The sequence below is a fragment of the Trypanosoma rangeli genome (assembly GCF_003719475.1).
Source record: "Trypanosoma rangeli strain AM80 chromosome Unknown Tra_15.4_contig_00218, whole genome shotgun sequence".
Taxonomy (NCBI): Eukaryota; Euglenozoa; class Kinetoplastea; order Trypanosomatida; family Trypanosomatidae; genus Trypanosoma; species Trypanosoma rangeli.
The window spans coordinates 1-18795 of record NW_021705965.1 but is presented as its reverse complement, the minus strand read 5'-3'; the positions used below and the strand labels follow the sequence as shown (position 1 = coordinate 18795).

The window sequence follows — 18795 nt, the reverse complement described above, 5'->3', positions numbered from 1 at the left end:
GGTCCTGCTCGTACTAATATCCTTCTCAACACGTACAGCTGCTGTAGCCGTGACATCCTTGCGGATGATGCCTCTACCGCTATTCTCTTTCCTCGCATTGTGGTGTTTTGCAAAGGGAAGGGAGGAAGGCAGAGAGGCTCCAAAGTGTGTTGAGAGCCGCTCTTGGACGGTTGTGCGTCAGTTGCGGGAATGGCGAAGAAGCACCGAGTTAAGCGTCAAAAGTACGTGGAGCACCTTCGACGCCTAGAGAAGGAGAGGGATGAATATTTGGCAAAGCGCATGCGTTCCAAACGAAGCCGCGCGGAGCGCAATGAGGAGGACATCTTTGGCGAGGCCAAAGACAATCTCGTGATGGGCGAAAGGAAGCGTGAGCGCAAAGAGGCGCCTGGCAAGGATCAGGCGATCGTTCCCTCGCACGAGGACAAGGCGAGGGACAACAAGGGTGACGTCTTCGTCGATGTGAAGAAGGCGGAGAGTAAGGGGAAGGATGCTACGTTACCGGCAGCGAAGGCAGGGGGGAGGCGACTCAATCGTAAGTATTGATCACGCGGTTATGTTGCTGTTGCTGTTGCTGCTGCAATGAACATCTGCTTATTTGTGTGACCAAGGCGAATGCGTATTTGGCGTTGGCAAGGCGCTTACATGCCGCCAATGCGAAGTGGTTGACACGGCAGCCGACCGACCCACCGCATGCGTATTATAATATAACATACCCATATACACATTACAGTAATGGTGTGGTGTGCCGCATGCATGACGGTTCTCTTCCAGTTTTGGCTATGGAGATAATATGCTGATGACCTTTCAAGCGTTGCATCTGTCGCCTGGCATCCGAAAGAACCAGACGAATCGAATTTACATGAATATCCCCTAATAATTATTTCCAACCACGCATTCTCTTCATCACTCCTTCCCTGTGTATTTCTGATTCTATTGGATACCCCTTAATAGTTGCTCGTCGTTCTCTTGCTGTGTTATTTTATATACTCTTTGGCATTTTATTTTTGCTTCTGCAGATCTTTTTTTTTTTTTTGGGGGGGGGTCCACATACACACATGGGGAAGCCAAAGGGCCGCTCTGGCAGAGACGAGGGGCAACGAGGCTGGAAGAGTGCACCCCGAGGTGGACCTCGTAACTGTGAGCCATGCACCAACCCTTGTAGCGTGCCGTTGGCGATGTGGGACTTTGAGCAGTGCGATCCTGATGCCTGCTCGGGTCGGCGCTTGTACCGTCACAATGCATTGCGTCTTTTAAAGCTGCGAGAACCCTTTCGTGGGGTTGTTCTCACACCAACTGCCACTGAGGCCGTGAGCCCTGCCGATGCGGATATCGTTGCCCGCTTTGGTATCGCGGTGGTTGACTGTTCGTGGAAGCAACTGCATGCGGTGCCGTGGCGACAGATGAAGATGGGTGCTCCACGATTGTTGCCGCTTTTAATGGCCGCCAATCCAGTCAACTACGGCCGACCATCAAAGCTGAACTGTGCTGAGGCATTGGCGGGGGCTCTCGCCGTTGTTGGCCGCATGGAGGACGCGAGGTCCGTTTTGTCATACTTTTCCTGGGGAGAGAGTTTTTTTGACATTAATGCGGAGCTTTTGGAGGGCTACAGCAGATGCACCAACGTGGCAGACGTGGCGGCCTTTCAGGAACAGTACGTGGAAACTGAGGCGAGCGAAAGTGCGGCACGGCGGGAGATTGATTTAAATAGTATGGATCTAATGGCTGCGGGACCGCTAAACGTTAAACGGGGCAAACTAAGGAATCGGCACACGTGGAAGAAGGAAGAACACAGTGAAGAAGAGGAAGAGGAAGAGGAAGAGGAAGAGGAAGAGGAAGAGGAGGAGGAAGAGGAAGAGGAAGAGGAAGAGGAGGAGAAAGAGGAAGAGGAAGAGGAGGACGAGGAAAAAGAGAAAGAGAAATATAGGGAGGATGATGATGAGACGGAAGCTCAGCTGGGGAAATTGGCAATGCCAGGAGCTAAGGAGAGAGCCTGCATTGCTAGGAGAGTGACTTCTTGTACGTTTTTTTTTTTATTTGTGTGTGTGTCTGTGCGTGTGGTGCTCCTCCGGCGGGACGGTCAGTAAGTTCAACGCGTAAAGAAGAGTAATAATATATTATTATTATTATTTTTTTGATTCCTGCAGCGGCCTACGTCTGCTGACTTGCTGACTGTTGCACGTGTGTCGCCAAGTGTGTACAGTATGCTGCTGTTGTTGTTCGTTGTCGTTTTAGAGGCTTTTGTAAGGAGTCTGCGTTTCGATGGGACGAATGAGACGATACCCCGCGTTGAAAGGCGGCATGGGGGCAGTTTTTTTTTTTTTTGTTGTTGCTGTTTGGTATTCCGCCCCACTTCTTCATTACTACTAATGTCCTTTAGGCGAAGGAGGGCCTGGCAGGTGGGGAGCCCCAAAGACTGCCACTTTGTCAATACGTGACGTGAACCGAGTTATGAGAAGACGCGCCCTTTGAATTTAGTTGATTGGTGTAATAAGATGTGTATGAGGCGATGAAGGGGGAATATATCTCATCTGAAGCAGTGAATGCTGGGCGTAGTGGCACAAACTGTGAATTCCCGCTGTGATGTTTTTTTTTTTTCTCTTTGTTTGTATTGTATTTCACACACAAGCACACTCTCTCTTGTCGTCTGTTTGTGTTCCTTCTTAGCGTCCTCACTTTGTAGTGGCCAGTCTTGCCTGGCCTCTCTCTGTTGACGGCCCTACACGGGGGAGTGTGAGTTCCATTACATACGCCTGTAGCACGTGGACACAGCAAAGCTCCACTAGTCTTTGCGTCTTTACCAATCGTTGTTGGCTGAATTTCTAAGTGGGAGCGGGGGGGGGAGGGAGGGGGGGGGCCTGTGCCTGTGAATGTGAGCATGGAACGCGAAAGAGAATTGGGCAATGCGACGGATAGTGTGCGATACACTGGAACCACCACCACATTGGCGGGTAGCACAGCGGAGGGCGAGCGCCACAGCGCCCCGACGATTTCATGTACGTCGGTCCTCTGCACATCTGCTGGCGACGTGAATGAAGGGAATTTTGTGGAGGACACGGTGGAAGTCGATGATGTCGCTGGGAGTAGTGTTGCTTCTGCGATGGCGTACCTCGCGCCCACCTCCGAGTTGGAGAACTACGAGAACAGCACTTCAGAGGAGCCTGAAAAAGTCTACGAGCGAGCGTTTTTCATTCGCAGAAGCCGTACACCCCCACTGAAGGCTCTCCTCGGTTTCTCGGGCACGCCCCAGGTGGGCTTGCAGGGCCAAAACATGCATAGAGACAGGTATGGGTCTCTACATTTCATAACCTTCTCCTCCGCAGCGTCCGATAAAACTATGATAGACCACGGTGCACCGCTGGACCCTGTCACGGTTCGAACATCAGATGCCATCTCAGGTACTCGCAAAGGGGTTCTGCAGGCTTACCTCACACAGTGCGTCAAAGGACGCCACGCACGGGCATCTTGGAGCGACCCACGAGTTGGTAAACTTTCTTTTACTAGTCGCCATGGGAGGCATGCCAGCTACAACGTCTACAATTGCGTGGTTGGTGATGCACTCAGGATTTCCGTTGGGGGAACGCGTTCCACTAGTTGTCCAGTTCGTCTTTCACGTGCAGAGACATCAGGCACGCCAAGCCTCCGCTTGGAGGGCTCGACCTGTCAGGCTCCGTCTGAAAACCGCACACCTTCCCTTCCTAGTACGTGCTGCAGCACGAGCATCTTGCGCCATCAGCCCTCCGACGATTCATTGCAGTACCGCTTGGCCGTTCAGCATGCCAAAAAAAGGAGATACGGATTGAGTTTGCGCGAGGTGCTTGCAAACCCAGATAACGTCGATGATGAGGAAGAGGAGCATGAGGAGGATAGTATTGCTATATGCGAATAGTAGACGACCTGGAACTCTCTCGTGGCGTTACACCCCACCACAATGCGTTCTTTTGGACATGCCATTTTTTTTTTTTTTAGTATATAATTTTGCCGAAGAGGCGGGCGAGGTGTGACACATGAGAGTATTCTTTTTTTTCTTCTTTTCTTCTTTTTGGTGAATGGGAAGGAGGAGCAAGAAGCGCGGAGTCTGCGTGTAAACGCAGACGAATAATAGGAACAAGAGGATAACACACTACGACACAGAAGCCATATCTACAGTATTTTGTGGCAGAACTAGAGGACAACCATGGCTTCCTCCAAAATACTTCGCCTACTTGTGACAGCTTACATTCTTTTTTTATTGATTATTGCCTGGATCGTGTCATGGATTTTGCAGGTGCTATTCATGGTCGTTACGTATCCGTTCATAAGCCGCTGCAAGCAGCAGGATTGCTGCGGTTTTATCTTTAGATGTGCCAGCTTTTTGTGCATCGACTTTCTGAATCCGCTTTGGAGGAGCCACATACTGAAGCCCTTTCCCAGGGTGAAGGGGAAGAAGGTTCTGATTATGATTAATCACCTGAGCGCTGCAGATCCGTTTCTGATGATTCGCGTGCTTTTTCCTCTTGACGCCACGTGGATTGCGAAGAACGGGCTGTTTCGCGTTCCGTTTGGCGGCTGGTGCATGGCCAACGCCGACGATTTGCGGGTTCACTTCGTGAACAAACGGGCCGGGTTTGAGACGGTCAAAGGGACTGTGGGAGTCATGATGGAGGAAGCTCGTCTCAAGTTGCGCCGTGGACGTCCTATTGCCTTGTTTCCAGAGGGCATGCGCAACTTGGAGCCTGAGGGCGGGCTGCAACCGTTTCGTCTTGGCTTCTTCAAGCTGGCTGTGGAGGAGGGGGCAATGATTGTTCCTGTCGCCATCAGTGGGACGCAGGACTGCTGGCCCCTTTTCTCGCCTCTGATGGACCAGGCCACAGCATACTTCTCATGTGGTGACGCCGTCGATGCGTCGAAGTTCAAGACGGCGGAGGAGTTGCGGGATCACGTGTGGCAAGCCATTACGGACCTTCGCGACAGCCATCCCGACAGGCGTGGAAAGGTAAAACAACAGTAGCTTCTTGCTTGCCTGCGGTAATTGTGCGTGCGTGTCATTTTTACTTGGACTTTCCACAATTTCACAAGTGATTGTGGGTTATCATGTATTTGCAGCGACTTCACAAATATACATACAATAACGCAACTAAGTGAAACCTTGAGGCATAAAGAAGAAAACGAAAAATAAAAAGGAAATATTCCAGGTATCCAGGGAGGAAACTGTGAAAGCATGTACGCAAGCAATGCATCCTCGCTAAGACAGCACACAACTAATACATACATACACACAAAAGGAAGGAATGACTGTGAACTCCCAATGTGTGTATGTGCTTGTTTGTTTTTGGGTTTTTAATGGAGGCGTTTCCTTGATTTGTTGTGGTGGCTTTCCTTCCCACCCGCTAAAATGTGTCTATTAATTTGCATACAAATGGACGGGGGATGCGTGCAATCTGCGTGTTGTTTATAACATTTGTGTGTTATATATGTTCCTCTGTTTTTTTTTGTTTCTTCCCTTCTCTCATCGTAAGGTGCACTGTCGCCTGTGTTGTCGTGTAGTGATTTGGGCTCTCTTCTTGACACGGTGGGGGTGAGGTGTGGGTGACGCTGGAGTTAGGAAGAGGGAACAGGATGGAGGAGGAGGAGGAGACAAGGGGAACATAACTCCCTTGACTTTCCGCTTTCTTCACACAACGAAAAAGAGCGAAGCTAATCACTTACTGTGAGCTATCAGAAGGGATGTCTCTCCAACTGTGACATGCGTATTTGTGGGGCGAAGGGAGATACGCTGTTTTCCTTGTCATTTTGTTTTTCCTCTTTGCACAGAGAATACATCTTTATAAATAGTGATTTTTTCAGGTCCCGCAAGACAATCGTCGACGTCACATGCAGGCAGGAGTGTAGCCTGATGAGGACATTTTGGGACGGAATCTCTCGCCAACCCCCCAACCCCCCTTCTCCTCCCAGGACCAAGATGATGTGGCTCCTAGTTGTAGGAGCGCGAAGGGAATTGCGGATTCTGTTTTTCAGTTACTGTGCCAGGGTGAAATAGTACCCGATAGCAGAGGGTTTTCCCATGAACGGAAGCAGGCTGCAGGCATAACGTGTCTTATGGGAAAACTACGTGGGCAACCAAGTAGGATGCAGACTATGGAGGTGGTGCCGGATGATCTTCATGGAGAGATGTCCGAAGTGAGGGACTCTGCACGTAGAGCTTTGTCAAAGGAACTGGCTAGTTCTTGCCGCGCTGTTTTGACTATGCAGAATGGAAATACGGACCAGCATGGAGGCGGTGATGTGTGGCATTTCCAGGATGAGGACTCAGCTCCACACGCGTCGAAGGATGTACTCAAATTGTCGGCGGAGGAGATGCGGGCGTGGAAGACGGCTTCGCTGCCGCAGCTGTTGTCAATGCGGAAAAATCTTTTTTTTTATCGCTCTATGGTGTCTCGGACGTCATTACACGGAAGAGATTTAATGAAATTAAGAGTTTCGATGCAATAAAAAGATTCATAACGAGAGACTGACGCCGCTATTTATGCTGCTGTGCATCGTCTGCTTGGGAAGGCTTTTTACATGGCTTCCTTTAGGGACGCAAAGGGCCTCTGTATGCTGGCCGAGAGATTAAAGAGGACTAGCATGGCATTGCTTGATAGGGCTGTGCTTGAAATCAGGGAAATGACGTGGGGAGGGGATATACCAAAATAATGTGAAACACTACAGACGTTGTTGCGTCCCGTTTTATCTCTCAAGTGTTGCTGGTGTGGGCAACACCTCCGCGCCATGTGGAATTTACATATGACCTTTGCGATGGATTTGCTAGGAAGCAATTTGCTGTAAACGCGTTGAACGGAGCTCGATAAGATTGCATGTCAGGAGATGGTGCATGCGGCTTTGCTCCGCGCTGCGCATGGCTGAGACGTGATGATTTCCCACATCCCATTGTGCTTTTATGACTTGAATGAATATTCCACCATCCACTTAATTGCAGTGGGGCGTCGGTGCCAAGTGTGCGTTAAGTCCTCAAATGCGGGTTATGCCACCATCGGCATGCAGCTTTGTCTGGTGCTGTCGTACAACGGGGTTTCTCAACCAGTTTCGGTGCATGATGGGAATGACTATTGCGGAATCCGTCTGTTTGTTTGTGCAGGCGAAAGTGGGCCCGTGCTCCTGGAACTGCAACGGTAACGCGGCGGGCTGCTGAGGTGTCGTCACCCCACTCGACATTCACTTCCTCGCACGGCCCTTATCAAATACTAGACACGCGTCACCCAGTGTCGGCGGCCGCGTCGAGCTTGCGGATGATGACGCTGGTCGCCAGGAACTTCGGTAGAACCGGAATGTCGCCTGAGGAGGAGCTTCAGTTGCCGGGAATGGCTGTTCGGCTGACGGTGACTCCGCGGAGTGCGGGGGCAGGGGCTTCTCGTTCGTGGCTAGATGCGCGGTAGTACATTAGTTGGCATGAGGCACGCACATTATTGTCATTGAGAGTGGGGGGAGTACGGACAGTCTCAGGAGTCCCGGCGTGTCGTCGTAACGACGGTGCGTGGGCCGCCGCGGTGAATGAGGCTTGAACGCAAGGTGTTTGCCCCATTACGTCACGCGAGCACGGTCAGCAAAACAATCGGGAGAGAGAAAGAAAAGATGTGAGAGCTGCCAAATTTTGTTCAATGCGAGGGAGTGGGGAAATGCAGTCAGTTTCTATTTTTCTTTTCCGTGTTTTGTTTTTCTGTTTTTGCTTGTATCCACGGTTTATCAATGTTCTTTGCTCTTGCGTGTACATTATTGTTTTTTTTTTGTTGTTGCTGCTTTTTTCCTCGCTTTGCTTTCGCCTTGCGCTGGATTCGTATTTGTGTGAAACGGCGTATAAATGTTTTGGTTTGTTTTTGAATTTTGCGCTTGAAGCTGTTGGCTTCGATGCGACGACTGCTACATTTCTCTGATGGGCATTGCCACACTTTCCCCTGTCGGCCTCAGCTTGTACTTTGTTGCATCATGACTTTTTCCGTCTCATTATTATTATTATTATGTTTTGTATTGTTTCTCTTTTTCTCCAGTGCAGTCGAAGCAGCGCTGGACGGTGACTGCCGCTGAAGCGGGGAGGAAGAGGAGCAGAACACGCAAATACACACGACAAAGTAACCATGTCGAACTTGTACGATGTCTTGGGTGTCGACAACGAGGCGGAGGATGACGCCATCGCAAAGGCGTACCGCCGCCAATCCATGGCGTACAACCCACAGTGCAACCCCAACCACCCTGACCCAAAGGCGCTCGAGAAACAGTTTAAGCACGTGTCCCAGGCATACGTGGTGCTATCCAATCCCAAGGCACGAGGCATCTACGACATGTACGGTGAGGAGGGTGTGAGACACGGTGGGACAAGTCAACAAGGCGTTCCCGGAGGCATCGACCTTGATGCCGTTGATCCCTATGAAGTATTTCGTCGCTTTTTTGGTGTGGACAACCCCTTTCAGGTAATTGGTGACATCAGTGGGCTACGCAACAACCAACACAATTTCTTTAGTACCAGTGCTGTCATCCCGAAAACCCTTGCAAAGGTTGAGCCTATTGAGGTCTCCTTGCCAGTGACGCTAGAGGACGTGTTCTATGGTGCGATGTGTCGTGCCACTTGGCAGTGCCGCCTTTTCCATCATGGACAAGAAACCATTACGGAGGAATGCTTTAATCTTCGTGTGCCGAGGGGCGCCCATGCTGGTGACAGATTTGTCGTGGACGGAAAGGGCAACTGGAGGGAGGGATTTGCAAGGGGGGATGTGGTGGTGGTGCTGGAGTTGCTGCCCCATGACCGTTTTCGGCGTGAAGGGGACGACCTTGTCGTTGTGATCCCCATCACGCTTAGCGAGGCGCTCTGCGGTGTCACGCTGAATGTAAAAACAATGGAGGGGGTCGACATCACCGTTCTTATTGATGAGATTGTGCACCCCAGGTACCGCCGTCGCGTTGCAGGTCAGGGTTTACCGCGCAATGAAGATCTCTCCAACCCGCGTGGAGATCTCATCGTGGAGTGTGACACAAAGTTCCCTGGTTTCTTAACCCTAGAGCAGAGGGCGGAGTTGCGTCGCATCCTTGAGGTGAAGTGAAGCCTCCTGTTAGGAGGACAACCAGGGCCGGACCATCTGTTTGCTTGCAATAGGAAGCAAACGTGAGAAGAGGGGGGATAATAAGCGAAGCAAAAAGGAAACGAAAATGGATGATGAATGAAATACATGTGCCATTTTACACTGAGAGGTGCTTCGGCGTCGCGTTGTCGTGGTCTGGGGAGTTGTACCTCGTGTGCATGGACCCTCTTCTCCCTATCATGTAGAGAGCGAATGCCGCAACGGCAGGCATTGCTGCGGACGTTGATGCCTTTTTGTTTGTGGCGTTTTTTTTTTTGTGGTGTGAGCTTCTGGAAGCGTTATGGTGCGTGTGCGTCTGTGTGCTGTGAAGTAGTCTTCTCTGGTTATCCGCCTTCTTTTGATTGTGGTAGGAAGAGAAAGGGAGCGCGCTATTTTACCGCGGCTCGTGTAGAAACTTCGGCCTAAACCACACGAAGAGGTACAACAGAGGTGATGACTGAGATTTCTTACCGTTCGTCCGACACGAGCAGCAGCAAGCTCTCAGTGACGGGCGTGAAACAACATGAGAAAAACGACGTTTCCGACACCTACAGCGACGGCTTTGAGAGCATCTCATCGAAGGAGGTTTCTCGCGCGTCTGGTGCGTCGAGCAGTAGAGAGCGCGGCAGCACCGGGACCAAGGGCGTATGCGAAACTGCACATCTTCGTCAGAACAACTTAGAAAACGACAAGGGTAGTGTGAGCTCCAGGGGCGTTAGCACGAACGACAAACATGAAACCAGTGACATCAGTGAGAATGCACATGGTCCTTTGACAAAGGACGGGGATCACGATAGAGAGCTCCCTAAATCGCCCTCAAAGTTGTCAAGTATAAGCAAGGAAGATAACTGCTCGAGAAGCACTACGGGAAGGATCGACATCTTGATCCAGCGCCTCAAAGCGAAGCATCACGTACTCCAAGCAGGAGAAAGCGAGGAGGGGTCCCCCACCTGTGCCCTCTAAAAGATCTCAGTGGGAGTCGGCTGGGGTTGATTACGGCGGTGAACCAATGACCGTGAACACAACGGAGGACCTCTCTCAACTGCTTGCGCACAATGATAAGCTTCGCATGCGGGTGCTAGAAAATGAACGTGCAGAGAAGTACCCGAGTGGAACCAAAACGAATGTGAGGGATAGCAAAGGCAGTTCCTCGCATGGGCGTCAGCAGCTGCGAAAGACAACCGCGGTGATTGAATGGGCGTTGCATCGTGAGCAGGTCCGCCAAGAGCTGCGCGGGGAGAGGGAGTATTTGATATCGCTTCGGAATCAGCTTCGTAATAAGGTTTTTTATAAGAAGCGATTGCACTCCTATTTTTCCCTCATTGAGGATTGCAAGGCCGATATATCGAGGCTCACGGAGGAAAAACGCGCACTGTCACTGACAATTCTCCATAATGAGAAGGTGCTCATTAACAACGAGGTTGGGCAGGCCTCGGAGATGATGAACAAGCGACTCAGGGAGGAGATACGGGCTGAAACGGTTCTGACGCATCGTTCCTTTGAAAAGGCTCAGCACGAAGCAACCGAGGCGATGAAGATGTACCAAGACGCAGAAGTTCGCGTGCAGCAATTAGAGGAGCAGCTGGAGCTGGCGAATAAAAAGCAGGATGAAACAAAGAACAATGATCCGGAGTTGCGTGGGCTTATCGAGGAGAACCAACGGAGGGTCCAGGAAATTCAGCAACTGCGGCGGGAACTGCGCCAGTTGAGATCAGGGAAGCCGGACGCCGCGCGACACGGCTCCAAGAAGGGCAGTACGAAAGACGCTGACAAAGAGCGAGCCAATCTTGTCATGCGCATCCGCCAGTTGCGGAAGGAGTTGAATAATTTATCAGCAAATGCCAACCAACAAAAAGTGCATGAAGAGCTGAAGCAGAGTGAGGCCCCGCTATTAAATGGGGTTAACCACACGGATTACCCAGAGGAGGATTCAACAAAGAAGCTTCACCCCGATGGGGCGAACGCCTCTCCGAGCATTGAGGAAGGCGATAAGAGACGGGAATTGGTGTTGGAGGAAGGAACTACGCGAAGGGCACCAAACTCTTGGTCTCTGAGTGCTGCAAATGCAGTGAGTGAGCCCAAGGGAGATTCTATTGAAAGAGCGATAGATAAGCTTAAGCACCGTGTAGAACAGGGCCAGACCAGGGTGAAAACGATGCCTGCCGAGCAATGCAGTTCTGTAATTTCCACGGATGGCACGACAAAGCTGGAAGCAGACCACGCCTCCTCGTGTATGGAGGTGCATTCTTCAAACGACAGACCCAGGGATCTGAGCTTTCTTGAGGATGAGAATGTTCCGGTGTTGGAGGCTAAGCATCAAGCTGAATTGCACGCACCAGTACCGGATAATGAAGTCAGTGATGAAGCTCAAAGAGACCTTCCAATGCCGGAGAAGGATCCCGAGGATGAAGCTGCATCAGTACCACTGACACCTGAGAAGACAAAAGAAAAAGAGGAACAGGAGAAGGATGATAACTATACAGCTCCGTCGTGGCTTGAGGATGCTGGTTCCAGTACTGGGGATACGCCAGAGGACAAAAATTTGCAGATCACCAACGCAACCGTTTCTTCCCTGAGTGAGCACTATAAAGCTGGGGATGGTGACGTTTCTGCAAATGCGCTGGCGGAAGTGCATGCCGACACGGACAGCAAGGCCGGTACAGACAGCAAGGCCGGCACTGAGGTGGAAACGGCGTCTGAAGAAGAAAATCTACAGAGTGAGGTTGAAGAGGAGGATGTTACCCCTGAAAGGGAGGCGAGTGCAAAATTAGATGATGCTGCCTCTCCTGCATCGCCTCTGGGCGAACCTTCGTGGCTCAATAGTGACTAAAATTGAGGAAGGACTGGATGGAAATGCGTTGCTACGGTAAGCAGCATGGGGGAGGTGTGAGTGCATGTGCGTGCCTCGTTGGATGCATTTAGCCTTCCTCCACCCGTACTCTTTGTGTTTACCTCGAAATTCAAGCACACACTTTCCATTGCACGAGATTGAGAGAGGGCGAGAGCTCTCACAGGCAAGATCCACTTGCAGCTGTTTTATTTTAGGTGTTTTTTTTTTTGCATGCGTTTTGAAATTGTTATTCGCTTCTTTTTTCTTGACACATACATTCTTCTTTTGGTGGCCGTGGCGTTGTGCGAATGCCGGGTTTAGTTCCTCTTCTTCTTTGGGGGCACCTGCCTTGCTGCACGTATGGTCGGGGCGCCACACCGCCCCACCAAACGCCACACAGGGCTAGGGCGGTGGTGCCGCAGCGGAGACATTGCCTCCACTACCGTCGTATCGCCTCTGGCCGGTTGTTTGTATGACTTACGTCGTACCGGCTGCCCACCCATGTACGTTGTTGTTGTTGTTGTTTTTTTGTTATGTACAGCGTGGTAAACAATTGTAAGAAAAAAAAACGAGTTATTTTTGCGGGGTAGAGGCTATCGCACGAAACAGTTACGCGGAGTATGAAGGCGACCTAACAGCAGTTGCAACGGGGGCAAGCACACACATACACACACACACAAGGCACTCACAATAATTAAAAAGGATTGACAACTTTGTTGGGGCGTTTGAGTTGCTTCTGTGTTTTGTCCACCGGCGCCGCCTCTAGCAGTCATCTGCCGTGTTTCCAAGTTAACACGCCTGTTGCCTGACCTATTTGATTGATTGATTGCTCTTCATTTTGAGGTTGCCCTTGTACCCTTTTGCTTCTGCGTCTTCCTTTCTCCGCCTATTCGTGGCGCCGCCACACACACACACACGGGTTGAAGGATGGATTGCCGCAGACAAACGTTGCTGTTTTAGTTTGTTTTATTTTTTTGTGGGCGGAGAGGCGCCGTTGAAGGTGCATGCAAATGCCTTTGCTGACGCCACGGCACGTAAAGTGTTTTCTCCCCTCTTCTTCTGCCACTTTGCCGGAGAGTGCTGCCAGGGGGAGAAGAGTGACTGGAGTGGTGAAAAACAGCGGAAGAACGGACACCGCGACGGCGCCGCTGTTGTGTCACGAATCGGCGAAAGTTGGACAGCCCAGTGCAGGGCTGGTCCATGTACCGCACGCATTGCAGGTGCGAGAGTTAGAGGCGGAGCTGCGGCGTCTTAAGGCGGAAAACGCCAGGCTGCAGCAGGTGGAGGAGCAGTTCTGGGTACTCCTGGCGGAGAACGAGGAGTTGCAGAAAGCGGAAACTCACAGCAGGGCCCCTGTTGAGGCTTCTTACGGTTGTGGGCGACGGCACGGAGGTTCATTTCTAGGGGGGTGCAGGAAAGAACAGAACGACGAGGAGAGCTGGCGTATCTCTTCCTGTGTTCGTGCCCTCCGCGAGTGCATGGATCTTCTTTTTGCGAGGGAACTAAATGATGCATCACAGGCAGATTGCACAGAAGCTGTGAAAAAGCAGCTGGAGCAGGAGGATTCTGTGGCAACGTATTTGCTGTGGCTTCGCGCGAGACGAGGCAGGGGTGTTGATGAACATAAACCAAATGACATCCTTCTGCCGCATCGTGAACAATCCGCGATTGTGGGAGGGGGAGAGGCTGCACCTCGCAACAAGACTTCTGTCCGGGATGGAGTCTCGTTGGCTATTCCTCCCTTTCAACAGGAGTTAAATGAAACAAACACGGTGCTGTTGCGGCGCAGTCTTGAAGATACCGAACGCCAGCTGCAAGAGACACGTGAGATGTTGGAGCTGGCAAATATGAGTCGCTCCGCCGCATTAAAGGATTGCACCCGAATGAGTGAACAGGTGACTACGCTCACAGATTACCTGCAGGAGATTCTCAGGTCTTACAAGACATCTCATGACTTGTGGCTGGAGAATGAGGCGCTGAACGCGTTTGTGGAGAAGCAGGCAAGAGACATTAAAGTGAGAGATAAGCTTCTCGCTGAAATGCGCGTCACATTGCAACAGCTCAAAAACACGAGGTCCTCAGAGGAGGTCTCTCTTACTGAGACAACCGAACGAGTGCGCCGGCAGCTTCTTGAGCGTCAAGCTATTTCCACCTCTGTATCGATAGGGCAGTAACAGTGTCTGCTCTTTTTTTTTTCCTCTGTTCTCTTTATCAACATTATGCATGCATTTTGTTTGCATATTTCTTGCACATGTTGTATATTTACTGGTATAATCTGTGTGCATGTATGTATGGGTCGGTAGGTTGGTAGGTCGAGTTACATCTGTACATTTATTATTATTATTTGATTGTTGGGAGTTTTTGGACTAATTTTTTTTTTTCGTTTCTTCTGCACTGGTGTGACACCTGCCTTTGCCTTGTCTCTGTATTTGCTTCTCTTCCTTGCCAATTCCTCCATGCTTGCTGGGTTTCCCACTCTTCTTTTGCCTCTATACAGTGCCACCATTAATTACATATCCTCGATATATAGCACTTCGGGGCGTTCCGGTCCGTGGACGCGGCGTTCCAATGCTGCGACACTTTTATCAGGAAGTGCTTCGCGTGTGCACGGGAAGCACTCCTAGTTGCATGGCTACTGCTTCCAATAGCACATGCCAACGGAGGTATATTGCCACGCTTCCCATAGTTGCACTGGCGACCGAAAAACAAGGGCATAGTAATAAATATTGTGTGGCCAATGAGAATCGTGGGGCTGTCGCATCGGGTGGTGTTTCTATGCCTCCTGCTGCGGCGAATGACAGGCCGCTCATGATGGAACTAGGCTTTTCGCAGTGCAAGAACATATACACGTGGGAGAGGTCACATGAGGAGCCCGGGACGTTTCTGCCCGTTTCTCATCGCGAGAAAAGTCTTCTTCAGCGTTTGTGTCTTTTTGGAATGCCACGAGGATACCCAGAATCATGCGAGGTTGGTTTTCGTCGTTATTTTCTTCTCTCACTCTGTAGTTCTTCCGTTTCCAGTTTTGCCTCTTCTATTGGCTACCAGTCTATTCTGAATGGTTTTTTTCTTGGTTCCTCTCCCCAGCTGTGGATGCTGAAGGACCTGCTCCCGGCACTTGCCGCCGCGTATCTGGCAAATCGTATTGTTTCATACGAAAACCGACCCAAGTTTTGGTTTTTTGTTAGTGTCGGCATGCACAATCTTTCTGTGATTGCCGACATGCTGATTCCCTCGCTGCTGTCGCAGTATCTTCTCTTAGGTGCCGTCATAACCTCATGTGTGCGGCAATCGGCGTCGCTTATGTTTTTGGTGTCACGTGCTGCTGCCCTGCAGCACTTTGCCCTGAGCAACAATCTTGCGGAGCTCACAAAGAAGTTAAACTCCTTTGGAATGGTGATTTACACACTTTTTACAGCATTTGGCATTATGTACACTTCCGTTGTGACCTCGCTGGTAGCACAACTTGTCACTGTAGTATTTTGCTGTGCGTTGAACCTAGTTTTATCCTACCTGTCAATGAACAAAATAGCATTTCGTATTTTGAATGTCACGACGCTTTCTGTGGTGTTGCGCGACTACGTGGGCAGGGAGGGTGTGCATCGGCGCCATACACCCACTCCACAGGAGGTAAACGAACGTATAGGGCTATGCATGCTGGATGAAAAGGCATCCAATCCTAATGATCGCACCAAGCTTTTGTACGTAAGCCCTCCCGTTAGTAAACTTGGGGTTCGTTTTGACAGGCTTGAGGAGGATGTGTTGTATGTTTGCTCATCGGAGATGTTTTTATTGGCCTTGTGGGAACCCACAGCTCCGCTATCGTTGAAAGAGTGCTGGTTGCGCTGGGAGCTTCCAAAGGTACATAGACCGTTGTTTTCAACCTCATCGTCAGGTGCCGCAACGAAAGACACGTTCTTTCGCAGCGGTGTTGGCCCTCGACTTGTGCTGTTGATTCACAAGGATTGTGATCAGTTGCATTTACTGACGGCCTACCTTTTGGCCTACACCTCACTGTTGTACCATGCTGAAACACTGGGGGAACTAACTCGGTTTCTCCGCTCGTGCAACGAGGAGCAGTCTTTGTGGTTGCGGCACGGTGCCGAGTTTCATGAGGCACTTCGGCATGCGGGGTGGGACGTGCAACAGCTCGCGTTGGATCCCCCGGACTTTCGCCTGTCGAATCTGCGCTTTGCTATGCGCAGGGTGCAGCAGCCCACGTACTGCGCACGACGGGAGCTGGGCGGCAGCCACATGCGGCGCCGACAGACGAACGAGGGAGGGAGCGGTGGTGCCACGCATGGGCAACACAAAACATAGCAACAATAATAACCGGTCCGCAATGAAAGAACATGTACGGACTTGCATATTTGTGCGCGCAAACCTCATGTTGTTGGCACTATCGTCGCCGCGGGAGAGAGACGAACACGCGGGTACAAACGCAATAAATTAAAATACGATGTGGACGAAGAAGGGGTAGAGATGCTTGACGAACCGAAGGTCACGTGTTCTTTTTTTTTTTTTGAAGTCTTAACGTTCACTTTTGTTTGTTTCTCTGTTCTTCTTGTTGCCATTTTTCTGTTTGTTGTCGGTTTGTCTTTTAGTAGTTGATCCGGCTCTGTGAAAGTGTTTTTGTGATTATTATTTTTCATCACTAGAGATGTATGTGCCGGTATCCCAGTGCTTCTTTAGGTGAAACATTAAGTAGACATACGCACAACTCTTTTTCCATTCAACGGAATTTCAAAGTGAAGGATTTGCTCCTTCTGGACTGAAGGGCTTGGGGTGGGTGAGCGAGAAAGTATTTGCGCGGGGTAAATGCCACGGTGTGCAACTTTTTCTTTGTTTTCGTTGTGCTTGAGTTTTGTTGCCACTTTGTGCCGACGCCCTCCATATTTTTTCCCCCCCATAACAATTTTATCTCACTTCCTCTCTCGACGTACGCGTGTGCATGGACGTGTATGTCTGGATGCTGTCCCTGGTATGCAGGTCTTCGTAGCTTACTTTTTATTGCATTGGGGCGTTGTGGGCTATCACAGTTTTTCACCTTGTTCATTTGTTGCATCTATTTCACCTTAATTTACACACGCCAGAGGCATATGGGGCGGTGTGGAGGAATACCTGGGCGTGTATGTATGTGTGTGCGTGTATACAACATTCTCTCCCCACTCCCATCTCTTCCGTGCCTCCGGTGCTCTTGCTGGCGTGGACGACCCGCTCCGCCTCCGCTATGCAATCTTATGTGATTTTTGTTGTGTTGTTCTTTTGCTCTGTGCGACATTCCCTCAATGATTGAAATTACACTGGCATGCCTGTGCGTTCGTGTGCGGTGTGACATGCATCTCCCATTACTTTCACTTCCTGCCGCTCTTCGCTTCGTACCACTGAAATGTTGGAACAACGTGAGGAAAATCGCACTGTCGCAACTAAGGTGTGGAGAGTTGTGACAGCAGACATACACGCAATAACACAAAAAAAAGGAAGAAAAAACAGATCCGCTCAAAAACAAACAAACAAACAGCACACACGCAAACAACACCACTCCAGCAACAAAAAATAAGTGGACACTTTCGGAGTTTTGGACTTCTTTACTTGGGTTACTTCATTTTTTCTCGTGCCACTTTCATCTATTGCTCAGCTATCCTTTGCTTTATTGGGTTATTCCAATGACCTTGGTGTCGCATTCGTTTGCTGAGTATTATGCCGCGTTGGTCGCGCGTGAGCCGTTGCCTGATGAGCTGCTAAAGCGGATATGCCGAGAGGAAACAGGCAGACGGAAACTCATCGAGGCGGAGGTTGATGCAGCTGTGAATGATCTTCGCCATCTCATTGGCGTAATGATTGGCGAGCGCAAGAGAGCGGAAAGCGCATCTGCCCGCAACATTGTGCCCGATAAGCATGCACTTATGGTGATGGAGCAAGAAACAGCAGTGTGGCTACCTCCGGTTCCACCGCGTGGTATCGTGCCACTGAAGAGACGCTTTTTCCCTGGATTTCCAAGGACCAAGTATAACCAGCTTGTGGAGGAGGAGCAGGAGTTGCGTCAATGGCTGACTGCTCTGGAGAAACGCCAGCGCCAACCCATTGAGAAGTTGTGCTCTGAGTTATGGTTTCTTTTGCTGTGCTTGGGCCAGTGCAGTCAACGGGAGGCTGATGCTCGTGAGCGTCTGGAACGTGATGAAGGGGAGGAACGCCTCACCATGCGTCGTAACGTGTTTCGTCTGGCTTCACCGGACTACTTCCGTAATCTTTGGATTGAGCGGTATGGAGTGAAGTCCAAGCCCGAGAAGAAGACATTTGCTGAAGTGTGGCAAGAATCTCGTAACACGGTTGAGCAAGAGGAACACGAGGATTGGTGCTGTATGTTACGCTGGCTTTTTGACATGTACGGGGTTAGTCTGTTCTCCGTCAGCCGCAGGGAAGTCTCAGAACGGTATGAAATTGAGGAGGAGGAAGAGCACGAGCTTTGGCAGTCAATGGTGGAGTTGTCACGCAGCACATTTGGACCATATATGAAGTACACATCCATTGTGGCATGGCATTCAATGGGGCATCCTCCACTGCTACGCGAGGTCACAGCGTTGGGTGCAGGACACGCCCGTCATGAGGAGGCAGAAGCAATGAGGCGAGAGGAGGAGCGTAAAAGAGTGCTTACTCTTCATGGTTCATCAGGGGCGTCCTCGTACGAAGAACAGGAGGATGATTGTGTTCACGAAAAAGATGATTCTTGGCAAGAAATTGGGGAGGAACCCCATGAGGAGGCAACGGAGGTTTCTGCCGTTGCAGCAGCGAAGGGCGAGGAGTACCCAGTGGAAGCTGAGGCGCCTGCTGTTGCTGCTGCTGAGCACGTGCCGGAGGCGGTGCCGGCGCCAGAGGAATCCC

General features: G+C 50.6%; 11 protein-coding genes across 11 annotated transcripts, besides 8 other annotated features; all 11 read left to right on the top strand.

The window, feature by feature from the left end:
• Positions 1-189: 189 nt before the first annotated feature.
• On the top strand, positions 190-543 carry TraAM80_06177 (uncharacterized protein; the record flags this gene model as incomplete). The annotated part of the gene is made up of 1 exon (XM_029383031.1): positions 190-543. The coding sequence occupies one exon, from the start codon at positions 190-192 to the stop codon at positions 541-543; it is 354 nt and encodes a 117-aa protein (XP_029237091.1).
• A 512-nt stretch (positions 544-1055) lies between these two features.
• On the top strand, positions 1056-2084 carry TraAM80_06176 (pre-rRNA-processing protein TSR3; the record flags this gene model as incomplete). The annotated part of the gene is made up of 1 exon (XM_029383030.1): positions 1056-2084. One exon carries the CDS (start codon positions 1056-1058, stop codon positions 2082-2084), a length of 1029 nt encoding a protein of 342 aa, XP_029237090.1.
• Positions 2085-2104: 20 nt separating this feature from the next.
• Positions 2105-2137: a microsatellite.
• A 688-nt stretch (positions 2138-2825) lies between these two features.
• Positions 2826-2854: a microsatellite.
• Positions 2855-2875: 21 nt separating this feature from the next.
• TraAM80_06175 (uncharacterized protein) lies at positions 2876-3886 on the top strand (the record flags this gene model as incomplete). Its single annotated transcript, XM_029383029.1, has 1 exon — positions 2876-3886. The coding sequence occupies one exon, from the start codon at positions 2876-2878 to the stop codon at positions 3884-3886; it is 1011 nt and encodes a 336-aa protein (XP_029237089.1).
• Positions 3887-4013: 127 nt separating this feature from the next.
• Positions 4014-4041: a sequence feature (GA-rich).
• Positions 4042-4174: 133 nt separating this feature from the next.
• Positions 4175-4987, top strand: TraAM80_06174 (1-acyl-sn-glycerol-3-phosphate acyltransferase; the record flags this gene model as incomplete). The annotated part of the gene is made up of 1 exon (XM_029383028.1): positions 4175-4987. The coding sequence occupies one exon, from the start codon at positions 4175-4177 to the stop codon at positions 4985-4987; it is 813 nt and encodes a 270-aa protein (XP_029237088.1).
• Positions 4988-5579: 592 nt separating this feature from the next.
• Positions 5580-5613: a microsatellite.
• A 462-nt stretch (positions 5614-6075) lies between these two features.
• Positions 6076-6468, top strand: TraAM80_06173 (uncharacterized protein; the record flags this gene model as incomplete). The annotated part of the gene is made up of 1 exon (XM_029383027.1): positions 6076-6468. One exon carries the CDS (start codon positions 6076-6078, stop codon positions 6466-6468), a length of 393 nt encoding a protein of 130 aa, XP_029237087.1.
• Positions 6469-7976: 1508 nt separating this feature from the next.
• Positions 7977-8006: a microsatellite.
• A 102-nt stretch (positions 8007-8108) lies between these two features.
• Positions 8109-9068, top strand: TraAM80_06172 (heat shock protein-like protein; the record flags this gene model as incomplete). The annotated part of the gene is made up of 1 exon (XM_029383026.1): positions 8109-9068. The coding sequence occupies one exon, from the start codon at positions 8109-8111 to the stop codon at positions 9066-9068; it is 960 nt and encodes a 319-aa protein (XP_029237086.1).
• A 471-nt stretch (positions 9069-9539) lies between these two features.
• Positions 9540-10049, top strand: TraAM80_06171 (uncharacterized protein; the record flags this gene model as incomplete). Its single annotated transcript, XM_029383025.1, has 1 exon — positions 9540-10049. One exon carries the CDS (start codon positions 9540-9542, stop codon positions 10047-10049), a length of 510 nt encoding a protein of 169 aa, XP_029237085.1.
• A 46-nt stretch (positions 10050-10095) lies between these two features.
• Positions 10096-11916, top strand: TraAM80_06170 (uncharacterized protein; the record flags this gene model as incomplete). The annotated part of the gene is made up of 1 exon (XM_029383024.1): positions 10096-11916. The coding sequence occupies one exon, from the start codon at positions 10096-10098 to the stop codon at positions 11914-11916; it is 1821 nt and encodes a 606-aa protein (XP_029237084.1).
• A 507-nt stretch (positions 11917-12423) lies between these two features.
• Positions 12424-12449: a microsatellite.
• A 124-nt stretch (positions 12450-12573) lies between these two features.
• Positions 12574-12606: a microsatellite.
• Positions 12607-12920: 314 nt separating this feature from the next.
• On the top strand, positions 12921-14090 carry TraAM80_06169 (uncharacterized protein; the record flags this gene model as incomplete). The annotated part of the gene is made up of 1 exon (XM_029383023.1): positions 12921-14090. The coding sequence occupies one exon, from the start codon at positions 12921-12923 to the stop codon at positions 14088-14090; it is 1170 nt and encodes a 389-aa protein (XP_029237083.1).
• A 394-nt stretch (positions 14091-14484) lies between these two features.
• TraAM80_06168 (uncharacterized protein) lies at positions 14485-16233 on the top strand (the record flags this gene model as incomplete). Its single annotated transcript, XM_029383022.1, has 1 exon — positions 14485-16233. The coding sequence occupies one exon, from the start codon at positions 14485-14487 to the stop codon at positions 16231-16233; it is 1749 nt and encodes a 582-aa protein (XP_029237082.1).
• A 1183-nt stretch (positions 16234-17416) lies between these two features.
• Positions 17417-17449: a microsatellite.
• A 130-nt stretch (positions 17450-17579) lies between these two features.
• TraAM80_06167 (uncharacterized protein) lies at positions 17580-18795 on the top strand (the record flags this gene model as incomplete). The annotated part of the gene is made up of 1 exon (XM_029383021.1): positions 17580-18795. A coding segment is annotated over one exon (1216 nt), but the record flags the coding sequence as incomplete, so codon positions are not given.